Source organism: Panicum virgatum, chromosome 6K (genome assembly GCF_016808335.1).
Source record: "Panicum virgatum strain AP13 chromosome 6K, P.virgatum_v5, whole genome shotgun sequence".
Classification (NCBI taxonomy): domain Eukaryota; kingdom Viridiplantae; phylum Streptophyta; class Magnoliopsida; order Poales; family Poaceae; genus Panicum; species Panicum virgatum.
The window spans coordinates 9,616,347-9,638,173 of NC_053141.1; the positions used below are offsets into that span (position 1 = coordinate 9,616,347).

A 21,827-nucleotide genomic window follows, 5' to 3' on the forward strand; every position below is an offset into this window, starting at 1 on the left:
TAACACACACACTAAAATGTTACAAAGATAGTAGTATTTTGTAACACATATAAAAAAAATATTACAATTTAAGTGTTACAAAGAAGCCCATACAATTTTTTTTCACTAAGTGCCATGAATGTGATGACACTAGATAGCATCGCGAGTAGACAATTGGGAATATCGAAGAAATTATATAAAAAAAGAAGTATTAGTGATGAAAAGGACTCATTTATTGGCCACGGCATACATAATGTTCAATGTGGGGTCAGCTCAATATATGATAATAAGGCAAGGAGTTTGTGTACAAACAAAACTCATTGAAAATTTAACAATAAGTAAAGTATATTGTACTAGTTTTTATTACAAATATAGCTTTTGCAATGTCATCAAAACAAACTATAATATATCTACAACTCATGGATTTCTCCAAGTTTGATAGTTCTGCAATAAAAAAAAATATTAATAACTCCCAGTGTCACGCAAGAAGGAAACTTGTGCGGGGCTGCGGAGTGCGGAGCCACGCCGAGCGGCTGGGTCAGGGCGCGGCCGCGAGGGGGTGATATCGCTAATTTACGGTTGACCGTAGGGAAGGGCTCCCTACGGTCGATCTTCCGACCGTTTTTTTTTCATTTTTAGTAATTTTTTGTCGTTTTCCGATTTTAGAAATTTTTTTCTAAGAGAAATTTTGGAGAGAGAAAAATTTTTGACGAGAAAAAGTTAGAAACAAAAATTTGAGAGAAAAATTGAGAAATTTTGTAAAGAGAAATTTGGCATCCAGAATAGAAAAAAATTTGCATCCAAAAAAAATACTTAGAATAAAAAAATTTGCATCAAAATCAAGAAAGAAAAAAATTTGGGTAAACTTTTGGTCGGTAAAAAAAAATTGTTAAATAAAAAAAACCTACCTCCCCGCCAACGCCGCCGGCCCGTCGGCGGCCCACCGCGCCGCGCATCCCCCGCCGCACAGCGCACGGAGGTGGATCCGGCTGTGGCGGCGGCGGGCGAGCACGCGGTGGCCCAGCGGAGGCAGGATCTCACAGCGGCGGGCGACGGGGGAGCGCGCGGCGGCCCAAGGAAGGCGGATCCAGCGGCGCCGCCGGCGGTTTGTGGCTTCCCATGGAGACGGTCCAGCGACAGCAGCGGCGCCGGCCGTGGGGAAGGCGCGGCGGCTTCGGCAAGGAATGGGAGCCGGCTCAGGGGAGGGTGGGGAGCGCGGCTTCGGGGAGGAAGGGGAGTGGCGGTCGGCGGGGAGTCGGCAGCGGGGAGGCGCGCCGGCGGCGGCAGCAACTTATGGTCGGGACCCCGATCTGTCGAGAGGAATGGGAAGGAAAGGAAGGAGGAATGGGGAAGGGGAAGGAAACGAATCGACCGTAAGTTCCTGGAGTTACAGTTAACTGTAAACTCAGTATTCCACCGCGAGGGGCTACCTCGAGCAGTCCAGCTCCAAGCAGGGGTCCGTCGGAGTCGAGGGGCCGGTAGGAGGCGCGTAAGGATGGAATCGGATCGGATACGTATGGAATAGGATTCGGATAGTATTTTTTACCATATTTTAACTCGGATACGGATACGGATTCGGGTGTTGTCGGATACGATGCAAAACGGATGTCTCGAATTCGGATACCGAATTCGGATATTTACTTGATTTGGAACATAGTTATATTCGTTTGTTTTATTCATTATAAATATATTTCGAAGGTATCGCTAAGTCATTATACAATAAGGATTAAAGTATGTAATTGTTGTAGTTAAGAAAAAGACATCTCATCAAAACATATTTATCCATAAATATTTAAATAGTTAATAATATAAAGATATAAATGTAAATAAATAAATATTTAATGGAAATATAGATAGTTATAAAGAATAAATGGAATAAAGTATATTTATAATTTTATCAATAAGTGGATAAACCAAAGTAAATTAAAATCAATATGATTATCCATATAAAAACATAGTTAATTAAATTGAAATTAATTAAACTTAATATTTATATATCATTAGTAATATTAAACCTAGTAGCACATGTCATTTATTCATGATCACTCTTAAATAGTTCCACTAAATACATTATTATTAATACTAAAACTAATATATCACTAATCATTAGTTATATATATAATTTTTAATAGTTTCCTATGTGCTCATTCTTATTCGAATACGGATGTTGCGGATATTGTCGAATACGGATGTGGAATCGGATAGAGAAAAATGAGGGAAAATGAATTCGGATATATCCACTTTAGTACCACATTACAATCGGATACGAATACGGATATCCATATTAGGTGCGGATACGGATACGGATGAAAAAAAATTCGGATAACCATTTCCACATTCCCACCCTTAGAGGCGCGAGTCTGATGGCCTGGTGGGCTGTGGCCGATGGAGGCAGGAGCTGCCGGCGGCGGCACGATGCAGCTCCACGGGGAGGCGTAGGGGGGAACCTGGATGGTAGGTAGCCTACGCATCTACAATCCAGCAACAGCCCATGAACGGCCCATGAACTGTATCAGTTTGGATAGCGTTTGCTTAGACAACCAAAACGCTCTATATCGTAATTGGGTCACGGTGTTGGGCAGCAATAGAAGCAGATGAATCTTGCAAGATGACTGATTATCGTGTGGTATGCTGGTAAATACTTTGGGCCCAAATTTAGGGCAGTCCAAGGTCTACCTATTACTAACATATATACATTTGGTTATACATTTAAATAATATAGATTAGCAAAATCCGCGTAGCCACGCCGACTTGCAGGCGCCGGCGTCGGCCTCTACGTGCCGTTGAGCCCCCGGCTTCCACGCTGTACAATCAAATCGGTGCCCCTCTGGCCTGCCCTAGTCTCGATTTCCTTATTTGGCTCGCGAGGTGCCTGTTGAGGACGCCACCTTCGGCCCCCGCACCAAAGTCTCCACATCGAGTACGCGGGTCAAGACAAGCTGGAACGAAGACCCGGACTGCTTTGTCGAGCGGGCGAAGGCCTCGGGCAATAAGGTCTCCCTCCAACCCCAATCTGCTCGTTGCTGCCAATTCGCGCGGCCTCACAAGCACAGGTACTAGCGCCGGCAGGCAGCCATGCCTCGGTCCTCTGCTGACGTCGTCTCGCAAACTTGTAGGCGCCAGCGCCGGCCTCTACGCGCCGTCATAACCCCGGCTCCCCTACTGCGCAATCAAATCGGTGCTCCCTGGCCTGCCCCCACCGTCCGCGCTGTCTGAGTCTCGATTTCCTTATTTGGCTTGCGAGCTGCTTGAGCTGGCTCGTGAGCTGGATCGATCTGAGTAGGATTCTCCACGTGTTAATAAGATTACAAGGCGAGCCGAGCTGAGCCAACTCGTTATCTTAATGAGCCACCATGCTGAGCTGGCTCGTTATCCGACCCTACTTTACATGTTAAGTATCAAAAGAAAAAGCATCACGACAGCAGGGTAGCCGCTGCGAGCGTGCTCGGCCACCTGGGGGGAGCCGGAGCTCCACTGCTGCCGCGAGCGGGGCCCGAATGCGGGAGCCTGGGCTCTACCACCGCCATGGGAGCTCCGACCGCCAAACAGACCCTATAATACTGGTTCCTAGAAAAATATGCAGAGGAAGAAATTGGGAAGCCCTTTCTCCAGCCAAGATATGATCACATTAGCACTACCAGCATCTAGTACCATTAGACGTAAATAAAATGGATATACCTGCTGAAAAAACAGTATATAATTTTCAATCAGTTTTTTAGTACCCTTTATGCATGCTCGTGATCACAGATTTTGTTACACATATGCAAGTGTCGTCCCTGCTATACAATTTTATTTCCATCCAATTTTCCAATCAAAGTGTGATAACGACTCTTGTTTCCCACCAAAAGTTTGTGACCAAAAATTTTTTTGGCGGCACAAAATTTCCCACCTGTCCACCACGCCTCAGCTATTAACAGGGGACCAGGCAGTTCAGTTTCCCATTCGCTCCCCCCAGTCCCCGACCCTCCCTTTGGCTCTCATCTCACCTCCGTCCGTCCCCAAGATCGCTCCCTTCGTCTCCCATCTCCCGGATCATCTCTGGCCCCAAGCACCCTCCCATTCGAAGTCAACTGTTATTGACCATCTCCCTGCGCTCTTCTTGTGGATCTGACACTGGTATTTGCAATCCTCTCATTTTCAATTTCTACAAGTTCACTGTGCCTCCACAACTTGGCCGCAGAGGAGTTCAAGGTATGCCATATCTCTTCTTTGATCATGATTTCAATTGTTTGCAGTTACACAATCATTTTCTATAATTCCATATCTTCAATTTTGTGCCTCGAATCGTGTGGCAGAGCCATTTATCCCTAAGCAATCAATCTAACCCTAGCCCATTTTGAACTGGAGGAATCGAGTGTGTGAATGGAATCGAGTGTGTGAATCATTGATCCCTACACACTCCGTTATGTTCTAACATATTAGGAAAACATGCTCTGAAATCTAATATCATCCAGATGATTATCGTAAGATATTTTGTCAAAATCCTGACCCTTGGGCATGAGTTGTGCATATTAGAAGATAACTATATACAATCTGAGAACTTCTAAATTCGAAATTGTTGTCACTTGAATTATTTACACATATTATCTGATGGAGTACATCATATTTAGATGTTGCTGGTTTTATTAATTGTGCTCAATAATGATAGAATATATGTATACAAGGTTGTGCACACCAATCTTGTGGAACCTGCAGCATGTGCCATTAAATTTTGATGCATAAGTTTACTGATCGATGCCTACTCTTTGTAAAATAAAAGGGAGCCTTCAGCTCGTATTTTCATGGCATTGATCTAGGGAGGTGTGAAAATGATTTATCCAACATTCAGAATACTTCACCACACCCTTATACTTTTATTGACCATGTTGTTTTCCCCCAGGTGCTCAGTTTTAACCATGGCTGCGGATATTTGGACCCAAAATCTTGTATGCAAGGGGGCAGCTCCAGGACAGGAAAATGTACAAAGGAAAATGGACAGAGATGTGATATGCTTCTTCAACTTGATTGAGCTGATCGAGGAATATGGGTACACATCAATCGACTATCTATACTACAAGAAAAGAGATGGTTTGGTTGCACTACAATGGGATACGGATGTGATGAAAATGCTTGAAGAGAATGAGAGCGAGAAGAATGTTAGCTTGTTTGTGACAAGACAGAGAATAGCCACCATAGCACCAACCAAGTCCTAGGGTTATTCAAATGATAAAACGACGAAACGATTAGATTGTAGATTTTAACGAAACGATGGACGTTTTATCGTTTAAACGGACGTTTTAACGTTTAAACGTCGATTTCACAAGAACGTTTTCTCGTGAAAACATCGTTTTCACGACGTTTAAACGTCGTTTTAATAACCAGGCCAAGTCCAACAAAGAACCATCCAAATCTGCAGCGAAAAAAGCTAAAGGTACTGTGAAGCCACATTTTGCTCTTTTTTGTATATGTTTCAGCATCCAAGAAAATCTTATATATGCATGATCACACTAGTAGTTACATTTCATTTGTTCATAGGCATTATATTACTCTAAATGTGTTTCTTCTTGTCCAACATCTGTTCATAGAGAAAAGTGGTAGAAAGAAAAAGCAACAGCTGAATGTAATTCAATCCAAAGAACAATATGCCGATGAGGTTGACCACCAGCATGATGATGATGATGACATCCAAGAAACACCAGGTACAGATTTGTTAGTAATAGTAATCAAGTACCTGTGTAATTGGGATTACTAATGTGAACCTATTTTCAAAGGTGATGACAATAAAGTAACCAAGCGAAAGGGAACAGCTTTGGCGCATGTTTGGGACTTACCAGAGGAAAACCGAATATTAGTGAAATGTAACCAGCTTGGGCAACCTATTGGGAAAGAAGGTGGTCTGTTAGGGCAATTTTTAGGCACCATATCACGAAATTGTGGTTATTGTCCTTTACATATCAAAGATTGGAGAAAAGTAAAGAATGATAATGCTGAAACCATACTTCAGTGCATTCAGGTATGCTAAATTTTTGAAGATATTATGATATGAGCTTTGGGTATAGTCACTACCATCCAAATAATTAAATATACCTCTATCTGATTTTAGACCAAGTTCTTGTATCCACGCTCATGTGAGAAGTGGATACTAAAGTCGATCGGTAGAGATTGGAGAAAGTACAAGGCAACACTAAAAAGTGAGCTATATAATCCAAAGAAGAAAAGGTCAGCTTTGTACAAGTTCTGTCCAGATGATATTGATGAAGATCAATGGAAAGCACTAGTAAAATATTGGAAGTCAGCAGAAGGAAAAGTCAGTAATATTCATCAATATTTCTATCATTCTCTTTTGTTTATAAACTGAAAGAATATTTATTAATGTTGTATGTACTACAGGCCCTTAGTGAGAGGAACAAAGTAAGTCGTGAAATGAAGAAGACAACACATACAGCGGGTACAAAGAGTTATGCGCGTTGGTCAGAGGACTTGGTGAGCCCCTTTATTCTATTAATCTGCTATTAGTTTGAAGCCTTGGTTTGAGAACAATGGGTCATCTATTTTTTTCTAATCATTCTGGTATTGGAATTTTGTCTAGAGACAAGCTGATCCTGAAAAAAAGAAACCACATAGAGTAATAGTTTACTTAGCAACTCACAGGAAAAGGGCGAAGGAAGCAAATCAGCTTGCGGTATGATATACACACACAATGAAGTGAATATCATGTCTGCAAACATCATGTTTTTACTTATCAGTATATTTAGATTTAGGTCTATTCTTTTTCACTTATAGGTTCAGTTGGAAAATCTGATTGAAAAACAACCAGAATTAGCACAGGATAGCGAGGGGAGAGTTGCATGGGAAGGAGATGCACTACATCAAGTCTTGGGAGAGGAGAAACCTGGACAAGTACATGGAATGGGATTGCTTCCGATTCATAAACAAGTTTAAGGCAGAACAACACGCCGTTTCAAGGATATTAATATAGCTGCACTACATAGTTCGTCATCTGATGTAGAGACTCATGTTGGAGGAAATAAAGCAGTTCAAGGAGCGTTCAAGAAGACAAGAAAAAGTTATTGATGAACTTATAAACAACAAAATGCACCATGAGAGTGAAGAACGAACAAAGGTACCAATGTCTTTTACTAAACTCTATGCTTCAAAATTTGTCTCAAATTTACTTTGTGAATTGGCTGATCATTTTCAAATTGACCATGACAAAATTCAGAATCATGTAGTGTCTTCCAACAGAAAGGTATTATTTTTCATGCTTGAACATAAATGTATCTCTGGGCTAAAATGTTCTTTTCAAATTGCAGAGAGTTCAATGTGCTAAACCAAACAATGTAGATATTCTCTGTCAACAGAGGGATGAATTGGTAACTGAATCTCCCTCCTAATGCAAATACCTTTCTTATTTTCTACATACGTGTACATACATGAATTAGTGATCCAGTTCTATCAAACAAAATGGTGATCAAGTTGTTGCTTGTCACTTAACAACACCTTGTTAGCAATAATCCTGTGCATGCATGAATCTGAAGGTTTGTAGATTCTAAGTGCTAAGTCTTTAGTAGCTGATTTCCAGATGCTAGTTAGTTTGAATAATAGCCAAATCAAAGTAGTAATTGCTGTAGTTATTAGCTGATTGGCCTAGGCTAATTGAAGTGTACAGCTGGGATCAAATAGGAGGAAAAAAAATCAGAAAAGGCAGCAAGCATTTGCAGCACCAAAACCAGTGTGTACGCGTTCTTTATGTGTGAGCTTCTGTCTGCTACATGTGAGCCTTCTTGGCTTTCACACCCTACTATTAGCTGATTATATTTTGAAATTTTTATCTAGTGTCTTAAATTCATATGAGTTTTTGTTGGATCTAGTGTCAAGGTGATGCAAATTACATAGACTTCTCAGATCAGGAAGCACAACAATCATCCCCACAATGCTCTACTAATCATTTTAGACAAAAGGAGGTACACTATTCTGGCCAAATCAGTTATATGTGTCATATTTGCCACTCAATGTTACATCCATTTAATAATATTATTGCACTCCATAACTCAATGTAAATACAGAAATGTTCACTTGATTTCAGGTTGGTGTGCGTACACATCCATCAAGTGATTCTAGAATAAATAGGAAAAGAAAGATATGTAAGAATTACACTTCTTTATGAGTTGTCCATGCAAAATTTTCTTGGCATGATTCCGTACCTAATATCAAATGATAAAAAACCAGCAAGGAGCACTCCAAGATAATGCTATAGGACAGAAGTGTTCCAAATATACACGACCTCAGCGAATTAAGGTGAACACACATAACATCCATTCTGATTGGATTATCTTTACTCAACTAATGTTTATTGGTGACTTTGTTAATTCAATGTAGGATGGAACCACAGTGGTACTTAAGTCTGCAAGTTATCCAAATAAGGAAATTGTGGCCTATGCAAACATTTTGAGCTCTAATCCGAAAGAAACTGTTGGTGGAGTTGAGATAGGAAAACAATTCTACAAAGTGCGTATCAATCATCCTGTTATACAAGATGAGCCATTAGTAAGGCCCACAAGTGGATGCAAGAAAATTAGTGATGCCCATGCCAAAAGAGCACCGATTGCTTGGCCTTTGATTTGTGTATGTTACAACAAGCTTTCTACATATATAATTTATCTAGAAAACTTGTAATGATCATTTATACAACACTCATTCTCTATGCAGGTTGAAATGATCAATGGATGAATATATGTACTTGAATATGCACACACGCATGGACCATGAAGACAAGAATTTCTAGAATATTGCTTATTTTTTTATTGCATTTCATTTCATGTAGCGCAGATTTGTAAACATTTGCTCTTCTTTATCATATTATTGTGTAAATATACTTTGCATTATTTGAACAAAGACTATGTTACATTCCTACAATCAATGCAACTTTCTATGACTACTGAAATCCATGATTTGAGTGATTGTGCAATGTGTTATGTTTCCTCCAAAATATACATTTAGGCTATAGTTGGTTTGCATGTTAATAATTGCTGCTTACTTGAAATTTTAAATGTGTTACAATAGATAAAGCATGTGTTACAAACCATGTATTCCTAAAATTCCAAACTATATCCTCTCAAAGTGCTACTAGCACAACAAAAAGTGTTACTAGAGATAAAGAAAAATGTTACAGTACATAATTATTGTAACACTAACAAATGTTCCACTAGATAAAAAAATCATGTTATAGAGTAGTAACACTTTTCTAGATATAAAAGAACACATGTCTTGTGTTCCAATAGATCAGATAGTAGTAACATTGGATATTGTGACACTAATAGGATATGTTACTAGGAGATCTAGTAACACTTTAATTAAGCATCAGTAACACAAGTTGGTGTTACTAAAACTCTGTTCTGTAGTACGTTGTCTAGGTCCATATGGGCTTAAACTGGTTTTCTCACACAAATGTGCCTGTCATTTCCACTCGAACCTTTCCTAGCTATATCCCCCCCCCCAAACCAAACACACACACACACACACACACACACACACACACACACCAAACTAACCATCCCTTTTGATATGTAGCTGCTTATTGCCTCTGAAGGAGCAAGTCAGGGTTTTATATGAACAAGTCAAGAAGTTGACTCGGCTAACCACATGGTTATTGATCTGGTACTGATATAGAAGACTTAATTGTTCAACATGTGTATGTGATATCTACCCTCCCCCCATCTTTGGTATGGATGTGTTGGATCAAGTCGTGGAAGTAACTGCTCCAACAAAATTTTGGCCAAGTAAATGTTGGAAATGACATTGATCTTCTAGGTAGGACTCAATTGATCATGGATGACAATAAGAAGATTATTTATGATCTATTATTTCGTAAGAAAATTTGTGACCTATGTTAGGTACTTAGGTACAAAGCAAGGATGTTATAAGGTTTGTTTTTTAGTGCTCCACAACAATGGATTTTATATGGATGCTGAAGTAAATTTGCTGAGGCAACTTCAGTTCTTCTTAGTTAGATTAGAAATGCCCATCTCAGTTTTAAATTTTCTTGTTCTTGGCTCACTTTGACCAACACCAAAGTAGAGATTTCGGCAATCGTGCGGCCCTGGTTTTGGGCGGAGGAGCTCGAATATTCGATTTAGCCATGGATGGTCTGGATAGCTTGCAGCTCACCCTTGAGCAGATAGGGCTATCACCAGACTCGATTAGGCATTGTGCGTACGAGCGAGACTTGAGACGTGACTATACGAGCGTTGATGGCCAAGTGTGCAAGCGCCCGAGAGTTGAATCGGGAGATTTGTAGCATAGGGGAGCATCCACAACCGCTCGTATTACCAGCGGCGCGGCGCGGAAGTGGGAAGCAATGCGGTGTCATGCGTCCCTGCGGGAGGGATCGCTTACCGCTCAAATCGGGCGTAGTCGACTCGCTGAAGGTGCGATATCGATTATCCAATTATCGGATCCCGTTTAAGGTGAAACAAACAGAATCAACGGTATCAGCTCACGGTGTGATTGGATCACGCTGAAAAATAACCGAACCAAACACCATGTAATCTTTCATTTGGGGTTCTCTCGAGCACCATTATTGTGATTACTAGGAATAGCACGTATTTTGGTTACTCCCTAATTTAAAATTTACTTTCTAAAAAATGTAACCATCTTTGACTAGCATCCAAATAGCATTACTCAAGAAAGATCATATATTTTTATATGTGTGATACGATCAAAGAGAAGACGTCAGATTTGTTAGCATGGTTTAAAATATTGAAAGTGTGGCTGCTTTGAAATGTTCTTCATTGCATCATCAGCAACTTCTAACAGCCAGAGACCGTTTCTTCTGTTGGTAGGTTCAACATAGCTAGACTTTGCCTCTTGCAGTGGCAGACCCTATATAAGCACACCATTGCCACGCCCAAAACATCAACAAGACAGACACAAACACAATCAAGCAGCAGACAGTTTACTTCAGAGAGCTCAAACATAAAAGCAAGAGAAATCCAAATGGCTCCCTCCTACTTTCTTCTTGCAGCTCTTCTAGCAACGGTCACTTTTGTGGCCATTGCTTCTGACCCTAGCCCACTCCAGGACTTCTGCGTCGCCGACATACACTCTCCTGGTATGAATATACACGCTTTAAGCAATGATGTCTTAATTAACTAAATCGATGCTTAATCATTTGTTAGAACATACATCTCTCCTATATACAAAAAACATCATTATGTACTGAACCTAATTTTCTTACAATTATCTTTGTCTATCTATTCAGTGAAGGTGAATGGGTTTGTTTGCAAGGATCCTATGGCCGTGAACGCAGATGACTTCTTCAAGGCAGCTAACCTTGACAAGCCTATGGACACCACGAAGAGCAAGGTTGGATCCAATGTTACGTTGATCAATGTCATGCAGTTGCCTGGACTGAACACCCTGGGCATCTCATTAGCCCGTATTGACTATGCACCACTAGGTCAGAATCCACCACACACACATCCACGTGCCACAGAGATCCTCACTGTGCTGGAGGGGACACTCTACGTTGGATTTGTCACCTCCAACCCAGACAACAAGCTATTTGCCAAGGTGCTCAACAAAGGTGATGTGTTTGTATTCCCACAAGGGCTCATCCATTTCCAATTCAACCCCATATACGACAAGCCAGCAGTTGCTCTTGCCGCGCTCAGCAGCCAGAACCCTGGGGCTATTACCATTGCGAATGCGGTGTTTGGGTCAAAACCACCAATCTCAGATGATGTCTTGGCCAAGGCATTCCAGGTGCAAAAGGGGACAATTGATTGGCTCCAGGCCCAATTCTGGGAGAACAATCACAACTAGATAAACAACTAGATAAATAATATTTAATTTACGTCCAGTGTTTGCTTTATATGTATTTTGCATATTACTACACGTTTTGAGTTTCTAGATGTTATGATCAATAAAATAAATGGCATGTACTCACATATTGTCACTGCTGACTCGTTGACACTGTTGTACCATTCCTCCTTTGAAAATTGAAGTGAATTACATGGAGCTCGTACAAAATTTGTTTTGGTGAACCCATTCCCTTCCAATATGTATGGATTGGCAGGGAAAATAAACAAACTTTCCACCTCAATCCCTCCCAATACATATGAAGTGTTTCCGGCCCCGACCTCAAGGGTCAAATTGGAACGTGAACTGGTTAACTAGAATGGTGCAGACGTGCGACGAGCTCGTCAATGAACAAGTGTGTGACGGGTCTTGAGGAGCCGCCAAGTTACTTTGGCCACCCAGAACTTGCAAATTATGCGAGGCGTACATGATTATCTCGGTGAGGTTTTCCCCGCCTAACATCAAGCACATCACAGACCTTGCCGCCGTGAGGGCTTTTCGGCTGACGTGACGGATGCAATTATTTACAATGCACGCACCTGATGCGTCGTAGAAGATCTCGCCCTCGCCATGCCCTCCTCCGTCTCCAGCGGCTCCCAGCCGCCGGATCAACCATAGCTGCTGCCCTCTATCTTCATCCTCGGCGGTGTTCACCATGACCCCCCCCCCCCGGTTGTCCGCCACAGCTCACGACCGGCCGCGCCTCCCTACCATGTCCACAACCCGTCGCCACCGCGCCGATCATCGGCCGCTGCCCAAGGTCCCTCTTTCGAATTCCGTAGACCCACCATACAAGACCCGGCCCAGCAATCCAGACCCTGAACTTGGCGGCAACAACACAGTAGCAGCGAGCATCGCATCCTTCTACAACATCTCTGTTCGCAGCCACGTGCGAGATAAATAGATTTCCCCGACGTGACTGCTATTGTCTTCCATGGGCAGCTTAATGATGCCAAGAAAACAAGGCCGCCAACACTGATCGTGCTTCAGGATATTGTAAGTTAAAACTAGTCTAGTAATAAGGGAACAAATTAATCACTGTAGGTCTCCCATAATAAGATTAATGGAGAAATAATCTTTATGTGGATGTGCACAATCATGATTTAGATTTAATTCTGAATAAATAAAATGGATTTTGCGTTTATGTAATATCAGTATTTTAAATAATATTGAGTTATGTGCATTAAGGCACGATTAGCTATTACCTAATTAATCTTGTAGTTCTTATATGTCATTAAGAAGAATAGTTGGCCTAAATTCAAGAGCACTTTCACATGCATGTTGCAGATCCAAGTTGCCTCAGAAGGACAGCATAGATAAGGGTGTGATATGAACAAGTCAAAGAGTTAAATAGGCAGATCGTGGACACGTAACTTGGTTTGACCACATACCAGATTGAAGCCTCGCCTGAATAACTCAAAAGTAAAGCGCTTGCGACAGTTACTCTTATACAACTTCTACCCCTGTTGGTACGGATGCATTGTACTGGACTAAATCTTCTATTACTCATCGGGTGGTCAGGGATCATGCCAAGGTGTGTGACCCAAAAGTAAAACGTGCACGACTGCTAAATTGACAAGTTCATCCCCTCTTATGTATGTGATCTGAGCGCAATAGATTGACCGAAGCACCGGTCCATTTTTCTAGTTTTCACATCCACCACCGTGCCCGCATTTGCCAGGGTCTCATATATCGTGTGACTCTCTCCATTTTAGAAAATTGGATCTTCTACATATATATATTAGCATTTTTTCTGTCAACTAATTTGTAAATAAGAATGAGGTCACTTGTTATTTTAATTTCTTTTTGAACCATATCGACAACATTAATAACTAGTAATAATTAACAAACACTTACCTGCTTTAAAAAATTTTCTGGGGATCTTGAGCACTTTTGTGATTACTAGAAATCTCCCTTATGTACTCTACTCCCTAATTTAAAATATTTTTTTAGAAAAGGTGACCACCTTGAACTTGCATCTCAAAAAACGGAAAAAGGCATAGTTTTTTTTTCTAATGTCTTGATAACAGCAAAGAGAACACATCAAATCTGTTACTTGAGTCTGTGATACATGTGTATCCTCTTTCGCACACAAAAAGATGCATAATGTGTATCATTTTACATGCATATATCACAGCGCCACAGGCCGGCCGCGGTCATATGCTTGGCCTAACTAAATACAATTTTTCATGAACGCAGCTGCTTGGATGTTGCCTGAGGAGCAGGTAAGGATGGTGTTGTGATAGAACAAAGTCAAGAAGGTGACTAGTCAGACCACGTACCTTTTGATCTGGTACCTATTGATGGAGGACTATTTCATTCTTTAACTTGCAATATTAATTAAGTAACCAAACAAAATGTAACCACTCCAACACAATGGCGACCAAGTAATCCTAAAAGACAATCATTCTGTGATTAAAATTATCCAAGAATCCTTGTCATTGTTATCATATTTAGTATGTACGATATGCATAATATGGCTATATATGTCTGAGTCTTTTTCCTACATGACTTTATTTTAGGGACGGAGGGTATAACTTTTAATTTTTAAAGTCTGAGATTTCAAATTGAAAAGGGAAAGAAATCTTTTGTATGACACTCAACACAAAGTAAGGAACGGGTATGAGTATTCCATCTTTGGCCAAGGAGCAAAGCGACCCGATCAGATTTGGTACTGCCGTGTAAAGATATTGACAATGATATGCTTTGAAAGGTTCATATAGCTCCTTATTTCGTCAGCAGGTGCTAGCAACCAGAGATCATTTCTTCTGTTGGTCCATTCAACTTATTGACTTGCTCAATTGTTCAGAAGTTCAAGCAGCTGCGTGCATGCTATGGCTATATAAGCACATCCCATCTCCCTGCATCAACAAAAAACAAACACAAGTAGCTGGTTGGCCTACTGCAAAGAACGCCAACAGAAAAGGCACGAGACGAAAGAAAATGGCCCCATCCTCCTACTTCCTTCTAGCTGTTCTTCTAGCATTGGTCGCATGTCTGGGCAATGCTTCTGATCCTAGTCCTCTGCAGGACTTCTGCGTCGCAGACAAGCACTCTCCTGGTATGCATGCTTGCACTTGCTGTAATTCATGTAGTTTTGATGTTAATGCAATAAACAAAAATCAAAACGGTAATCATCTGTCAGAGGGTACATATATATTATTGTGTATGTGTTTTGCTTCTTCTATTTGTACAGTGAAACTTGTTATCGTTTGCGCCACCCAGTTTCTGATCTTGTATATCTATTTTGCTTCTTCTATGCAAACAGTGAAGGTGAATGGATTTGTTTGCAAGGATCCCATGGCCGTGAATGCTGATGACTTCTTCAAGGCAGCTAACCTTGACAAGCCCAAGAACACCAAGGATAGCAAGGTGGGGTCTATTGTCACATTGATCAACGCCATGGAGCTCCCTGGCCTCAACACTCTTGGCATCTCTCTGGCTCGCATCGACTATGCGCCATTAGGTGAGAACCCCCCGCACACGCACCCACGCGCTACTGAAATCCTCACGGTGCTCGAGGGGACGCTCTATGTTGGGTTTGTCACCTCCAACCCAAACAACACCCTGTTTGCCAAGGTCCTCAACAAGGGTGACGTGTTCGTATTCCCCCAAGGGCTCATCCACTTCCAGTTCAACCCCATCCACGACAAGCCAGCGGTCGCACTCGCTGGGCTCAGCAGCCAAAACCCTGGTGCTATCACCATCGCCAATGCAGTCTTTGGATCAAAACCGCCTATCTCCGATGATGTTTTGGCCAAGGCATTCCAGGTGGAGAAGGGGACAATTGATTGGCTTCAGGCTCAGTTCTGGCAGGACAACCACAACTAAATCAAATCAAGCATGGGTTTCTAGTATGAAAATGTTTGTTTTACATGCATTTTGTATACAATTACCTATTTTTAGTTTATATGCTATGTTTGGTAAAATAAATGGCGAGTATTTATGTACTGCGCCAATGTTATTGTGTACTTGCGAGGGTTACTGCCCTCTTTGGATAATTATTTAAAGTGAACATTGTATACAATTTATTCAAGAATATGTTTTCATGTTTTGTTGGTCTGATTGCATAAAACAATAATTATTACAAGCCCATTTTACATATATATATATATATGTGTGTGTGTGTGTGTGTGTAGCACATGGGTTTTTTTGAGCCCGCAACAGATAATTGTGATTTGTTGTATATGTGGCAAATGGTCAAATAGGTAGGGCACTGGAGTCACAACTACAAAAAAAGATTTGTAGGAACACTCCCCATTTTTCAAGGGCAGGTCAAAAAGTAACCCGCTCCTACAAAGAGAGCGGGGTTACTGTAGCAACTAACTCATCCATGAAAATATATTTTTAGAGGCGGGTGATGGCGTCACCCGTCCCTGTAATGCCATCACCCACCCCTAGAAATGACCATCATTTTTTAGGGCGGGTGACACCATTACCTGCCTTTGAAAATTGATTTTTAGGGGCGGGTGACGGCAATGATCCGCCCCTACAAATGGTATTACACAAAAAATTATAATTTTTTATATGATCTCGGATAAAGATAAATTTTATACCAAAATTGTAGAGCTTGACGAAGATCTAAAATTTTATAGTTGATAACTTTTTCATTTAAGGTCATTTAATAGTCCAAAAAATTATTATAAGTTCTCTAGTTTCAAAATCCACAAGTTTTGATTTATTTTCAAACAACCTCGGATGTAGAGTAGTTCCATATCAAAGTTGTAATGGTAAGATCTAAAATTTCATATTTTATATATTATTAATTTAAGACCATTTAGGATGACGAGATCATTTACTAGTTGTACCCTACATATAGTATGACTATATACTATCTCATACAACTCAAGTTATATTATAAGTTGTCATAATCCTAGGGCTATTAACGTTGCCAATGCAGTATTTGGACCAAACTCACTTCCTTTTAGAAACCTGGTTTGTAGAGCTGCAACCCTTTGAACAATCTGTGCACCGATTCAATGAAGAAAATGAATCAGGTGGGGATGCCCCGCGCCCCTGCCCCTGCCCCGCCCCCCACCCCAACCCCACCCACCCATCCGTTGCAATTGATCTCACATTTCTATGAGAATAATAATAATCAATACTAAAAGGCGGAACTTTATGGATATATAAGAAGATGCGTATAGAGAGTTTCCAAGGATTATTTCAATCTCTATGTAACAACCAACAAAATGAAGTTTCAGGGGATGTTTGGTTTAGCCTCAGTCAGCCACGCCACAGTGTGGCGTCAGTAGCGTCGCCACGGCCGAGGCAACGAGAAAGCTTGCCTCACCTGCCGCAACTCACCACACTCGCCACCAGCTAAAGGATAAGTGAACAGAAGCAAAACGACAAGCAAATAAATGTGTGGCAGCCAAATTTTACTAGACAACCAAACACCAGTCGGACAGGTGTGGCTGCCTCACTTTACTCATGGCGAGTTGCGGCGGCAACCAAACAGCCCCTCACTGCGTTCATAGTTCTATACCAATTACGTTTCCGGCCTTGAAATCGTTGAAAAAATAGGCTTCGTATGTAATCATTAATAACATATGATGTGTCGTGCTCGACCCCTATATTATGTTAATTAATAAAACGATAAATTTCTTAAATTCTTCCTACAAATTTTATACGATGCCTCAATCATGGTGTGGTTGCCCATGATTTCAAATGTGGAAATGTGCATGATGTTCACAACATGGTAATAAATATAAACCCTAACAGTCTCAAAATCCTTGTGCACACAATTCACACGTACGATGGTCGTGCGCACTCCCCTGGTCGGTGTATGTAGAAGCTGAGGGTCACTAATCAGAGTAACAAGGTTTCAATGGATCGGATGGTAAGAGACAATGACAAAGTCCATTTGCAAAGGTGTGCTTAAGGTTGAGCTCAGAGTGTCCCAAAACACGCACAAGTCACCCCCCCCCCCCCCAAACGTCAGATTATATTACAGTAGTAATAGAAAGCTAGCTTTGAAAGGTTGATACAGAGACCATTTCATCCGTGTCTACTAGAAAAGTCAAGCAGTACTAGTGAGTATTGTAAGCTAACATATAGGTGACTGGTACCACGCTAAGATAAACAATCTTGAATACGCAACACAACATACATGAGCAAAAGAACAGGTATCATTTTACTAAAAAGTTTTGCTAGAGCAAAAGAGACCACGTCAGAATAGTTAGTTGGCAGAGTAAAAACGATTAAATTTAAAGTTGGTGTAGCTTTGAAGAGTTCATAAAGGTAACTGCGTATACTACGTAGTTTCATCAGCAGGTTCTCTACCACACCCGGAGACCAATTCTTCTGTTGGTCGGCTCAACTTGACTGGTTCAGTCTCTCACAAGTTCACGCTGCCGCGTGCTGTGGCTATATAAGCACATCCATCTCCCTCCATAGCGAACCATCAGCAAAACAAACACACCCACCTGTGCTCAATTAACCAAATGGCCACCTCCTCTTACTTCCTTATATCAGTTTTTCTAGCATTGGTGGCCTCTCAGGTCATTGCTTCTGATCCTAGCCCGCTCCAGGACTTTTGTGTTGCCGACCTGCACTGTCCTGGTATGTGTGCACTTAGTTTATGTCATTTTCTAATGTTCTTGTTATGCTATAAGTCACTTATCAGACAGTAGTCATTCGTTAAAATACACAAATACACACTGCAAACATTTATATGCACAGCCCAATTTCTTATGTCTGTGTATCTATTTGGCTTCTATAATCCATACAGTGAAGGTGAATGGATTCGTGTGCAAGGACCCCATGGTTGTTAGTGCAGATGACTTCTTCAAGGCAGCCAACCTTGACAAGCCTAGGGACACCATGAAGAGCAAGGTGGGGTCTAATGTCACTTTGATCAATGTCATGCAGCTCCCTGGCCTCAACACTCTTGGCATCTCTCTGGCCCGTATAGATTATGCTCCCTTAGGTGAGAACCCACCGCACACCCACCCACGTGCCACTGAGATCCTCACGGTGCTTGAAGGCACCCTGTACGTCGGGTTTGTCACCTCCAACCCAAACAAACTCTTCGCCAAGGTTCTCAACAAGGGTGATGTGTTTGTATTCCCCGAAGGGCTCATCCATTTCCAGTTCAACCCCGTCTATGACAAGCCAGCGGTTGCTATTGCTGCACTCAGCAGCCAAAACCCTGGGGCCATTACCATTGCCAACGCAGTATTTGGATCAAAGCCGCCAATCTCTGATGATGTTTTGGCCAAGGCATTCCAAGTGGAGAAGGGGACAATCGATTGGCTCCAGGCTCAGTTCTGGGAGAACAATCACTACTAAAAACTAAAACATGTGAGGTGATGCATATCTTGAATCTTCGGTCGGGAAGTGCATATGTGTTTAATCTTTATGTAACAAACAACAAAAGCAAATGGTGTGTATCGAGTCGTATACCAAGTATGTTTAAGGCCCTCAAATCACTTTGATAATTAGAGTTCGTATCAAAATAAGGCTGTATGATGTACTAATGAGTTTTCCTTTACATTAATAAAGTGGTAAGTTGGATGAAGTTATGGCAGAAATTTTATATTGACAGCTGACTAATGATGCAATAATTATACATTTCAAATGCAGAATATGCATGAGAGCCATAACAGGGGGAGGTTGTCAAGGGCGTTGGGGCCCAAGACAGTGGGTCCCCGACTACGGAGTTCGTAGCCTAGGCAGGTAGAGTCGCCGGGGTTGTTTTCCTACGAACCAATGGTGAAGGGGATGAGATTGAGATTGAGAGAGAGATTAGGGGAACTGGTAGTTCTTGCTTAATTCTCAATCCCTGATTACGTCTACTAGTTATAGTGTCTTCTCCAACAACCCTGGAGATCACACGTTAAAATTTAGGAACTGATGGCGCCGCCAACAGATCACGGCGCGATGGCTGCGGCTTGATCGGATCCTGAGGCGTTGCTGCGGCGGCCCCAGCGGGTGTAGTGTCGGCCCCACATGACTCCCCCCCCATCGACGAGCAGCTCGTCCTCAAGCTGGAAGGCCAGGTAGTGCTCGGTGAAGCCATCGATCTCTTCCCACATAGCTGCCGACGCGGGCGCACCCTTCCACCGAATGAGGACTTGCCGAACGCCACGCGCCAGGCGTGCGCATACCGTGCATTCTGGCTCGGGACCCACCACACCATGGTGGACATCCGACAGTGGTGGTGGTGCCTCCGGAGGTGTACCCACGAACTTCTTGAGGTGGTCGACGTGGAACACATCGTGCTGTCATGCGCGCAGAGGCAGGACCAGGCGAACGGCGACGTCATTGATGATCTCGGCGACGCGGTAGGGCCTGTAGTAGCGAGTCTTTAGCTTCCCCTTCATGACCGAGGGTAGGGACGTCAGGGTACGGTGGCGGAGGCGAAGCCACGCCCAATCACCGACGTCGTAGGAGACAGCGCGGTGGTTCTTGTTGTAGTGTCATTTCTGGATCTCCTGCGCCTAATCCAAGCGGTAGCGTACATCCGCTAAGAGTTCATCCCGTTCCGCCATGTTCTGCGCGACAGCCACCACCCTAGTTTCGCCAAGTTCATAGGATCGGATGGATAGGGATCGCGCCCATACACGATCTTTAACGGGGTGTCCTTGAGCGAGGACTGGTAGGCGGTGTTGTAGACGAATTCTGCCCACATGAGCCATCGGAGCCACTGCCGGGGATGATTTCCCGTGAAGCAGCGTAGGTACATCACGATGACCCGATTGGCCGCCTCGGTCTAACCATCGGACTAGGGATGGAAAGCCGTGGTCATGTGTAGCTTGGTGCCCATGAGCCGCATCAGCTCACGCCAGAACGCCAATGTGAAGATGGGATCGCGGTTAGAGACCAGCGACTGGGGGCACGCCGTGGAGCCGTACAATGTTGGTGAAGAACGCCTGCGCCACCAACTCCGCCGAGTATGGATGAGTGAGCGGAATGAAATGGCAGTACTTACTGAAGCGATCCACCACCGTCAATATACAAACTTGCCCCCAACGCGCGGCAACGCCTCCACAAAGTCCAATCTGAGGTCTGCCCACACCGCCGACGGCACCGGCAGTGGCAGAAGGAGTCCCGCTGGATGAAGATGCTCCAACTTGTAGCGCTGGCATGTCGCACATGTGCGGACGTAGTCCTGGATGATGCGTCACAAGTTTGGCGCATGGAACTCCCGGCGAAGGCGGTGCAATGTGCGCTGCACTCCTTCGTGGCTGTCCTCATGGACAGCGGCCATGAGCTCAGCCAGTAGCGGCGACGACGACGTGATCTAGAGGCCAGAATTGAAGGCGACCATGCCGTCGATGATGGACCAGAGCGCTGTGCGATGCCCTGCGGTGATCTCGTCCCTGATGGTGGATAGGGCCGGATCCGAGTCCTGCGCTTGTCGTAGCCGGTTGATGAAGTCGAAACGGGGGCTCGAGACGGCGAGCAGCATGCCTTCCTCCATGTCGCACCGGGACAAGGCGTCGGCGATGATGTTCGTGGCGCCCGGCTTGTACTCCACGGCAAAGTTGAAACCCAGCAATTTCCCGACCCAGTGGTGCTGCTGAATTGTGGCCAAGTGTTGATCCAAGGGAAATTTCAAGCTGTAGTGGTCAGTACGCACCAGAAACCGGCAACCCCAGAGAAATGGCCTCTAGTGGCGAATCGCCTGGACAAGCCCAATCAGCTCATGCTTGTAGTTGGCGAGGGCACAGTGACGAGGAGCAATCGGGCGGCTGAAGAAAGGCACTGGCTGCTGTTCTTGCAGGAGCACGGCACCGAACCCGTAAGTGGACGCGTCGCACTCGACGGTGAAGTCCTACGTCAAGTCGGGGAGGCGCAGCACCGGTGCCAACATGATGGCGAGCTTGAGGGCCTCGAAAGCCATCGTGGCTTCCTCTGTCCAGAGGAACCCCTCCTTGCACAGTAGCGCAGTGAGCGGTGCCGCGATGGAGCTGTAGTCGCGGACGAACTTGCGGTAGTATCCCGCTAGGCCGAGGAAGCTTCGAACGGCATGTCTAGACCATGGTCGAGGCCAGTCGCGGACT

At 43.2% G+C, this 21,827-nt stretch overlaps 3 protein-coding genes and 1 pseudogene across 3 annotated transcripts; all 4 read left to right on the forward strand.

Annotated features, from left to right (window-relative positions):
- The first annotated feature begins 3,898 nt into the window (after nucleotides 1–3,898).
- LOC120711633 lies at nucleotides 3,899–8,902 on the forward strand (annotated as a pseudogene).
- A 1,975-nt stretch (nucleotides 8,903–10,877) lies between these two features.
- On the forward strand, nucleotides 10,878–11,988 carry LOC120711636 (germin-like protein 8-5). The gene is made up of 2 exons (XM_039997232.1): nucleotides 10,878–11,068; nucleotides 11,219–11,988. The coding sequence occupies exons 1-2, from the start codon at nucleotides 10,954–10,956 to the stop codon at nucleotides 11,779–11,781; spliced, it is 678 nt and encodes a 225-aa protein (XP_039853166.1). The 5' UTR covers nucleotides 10,878–10,953; the 3' UTR covers nucleotides 11,782–11,988.
- Nucleotides 11,989–14,704: 2,716 nt separating this feature from the next.
- Nucleotides 14,705–15,852, forward strand: LOC120711634 (germin-like protein 8-7). Its single transcript, XM_039997230.1, has 2 exons — nucleotides 14,705–14,878; nucleotides 15,086–15,852. The coding sequence occupies exons 1-2, from the start codon at nucleotides 14,761–14,763 to the stop codon at nucleotides 15,646–15,648; spliced, it is 681 nt and encodes a 226-aa protein (XP_039853164.1). The 5' UTR covers nucleotides 14,705–14,760; the 3' UTR covers nucleotides 15,649–15,852.
- A 2,005-nt stretch (nucleotides 15,853–17,857) lies between these two features.
- Nucleotides 17,858–19,346, forward strand: LOC120711635 (germin-like protein 8-7). The gene is made up of 2 exons (XM_039997231.1): nucleotides 17,858–18,381; nucleotides 18,551–19,346. Exons 1-2 carry the CDS (start codon nucleotides 18,264–18,266, stop codon nucleotides 19,108–19,110), a joined length of 678 nt encoding a protein of 225 aa, XP_039853165.1. The 5' UTR covers nucleotides 17,858–18,263; the 3' UTR covers nucleotides 19,111–19,346.
- Nucleotides 19,347–21,827: the final 2,481 nt, after the last annotated feature.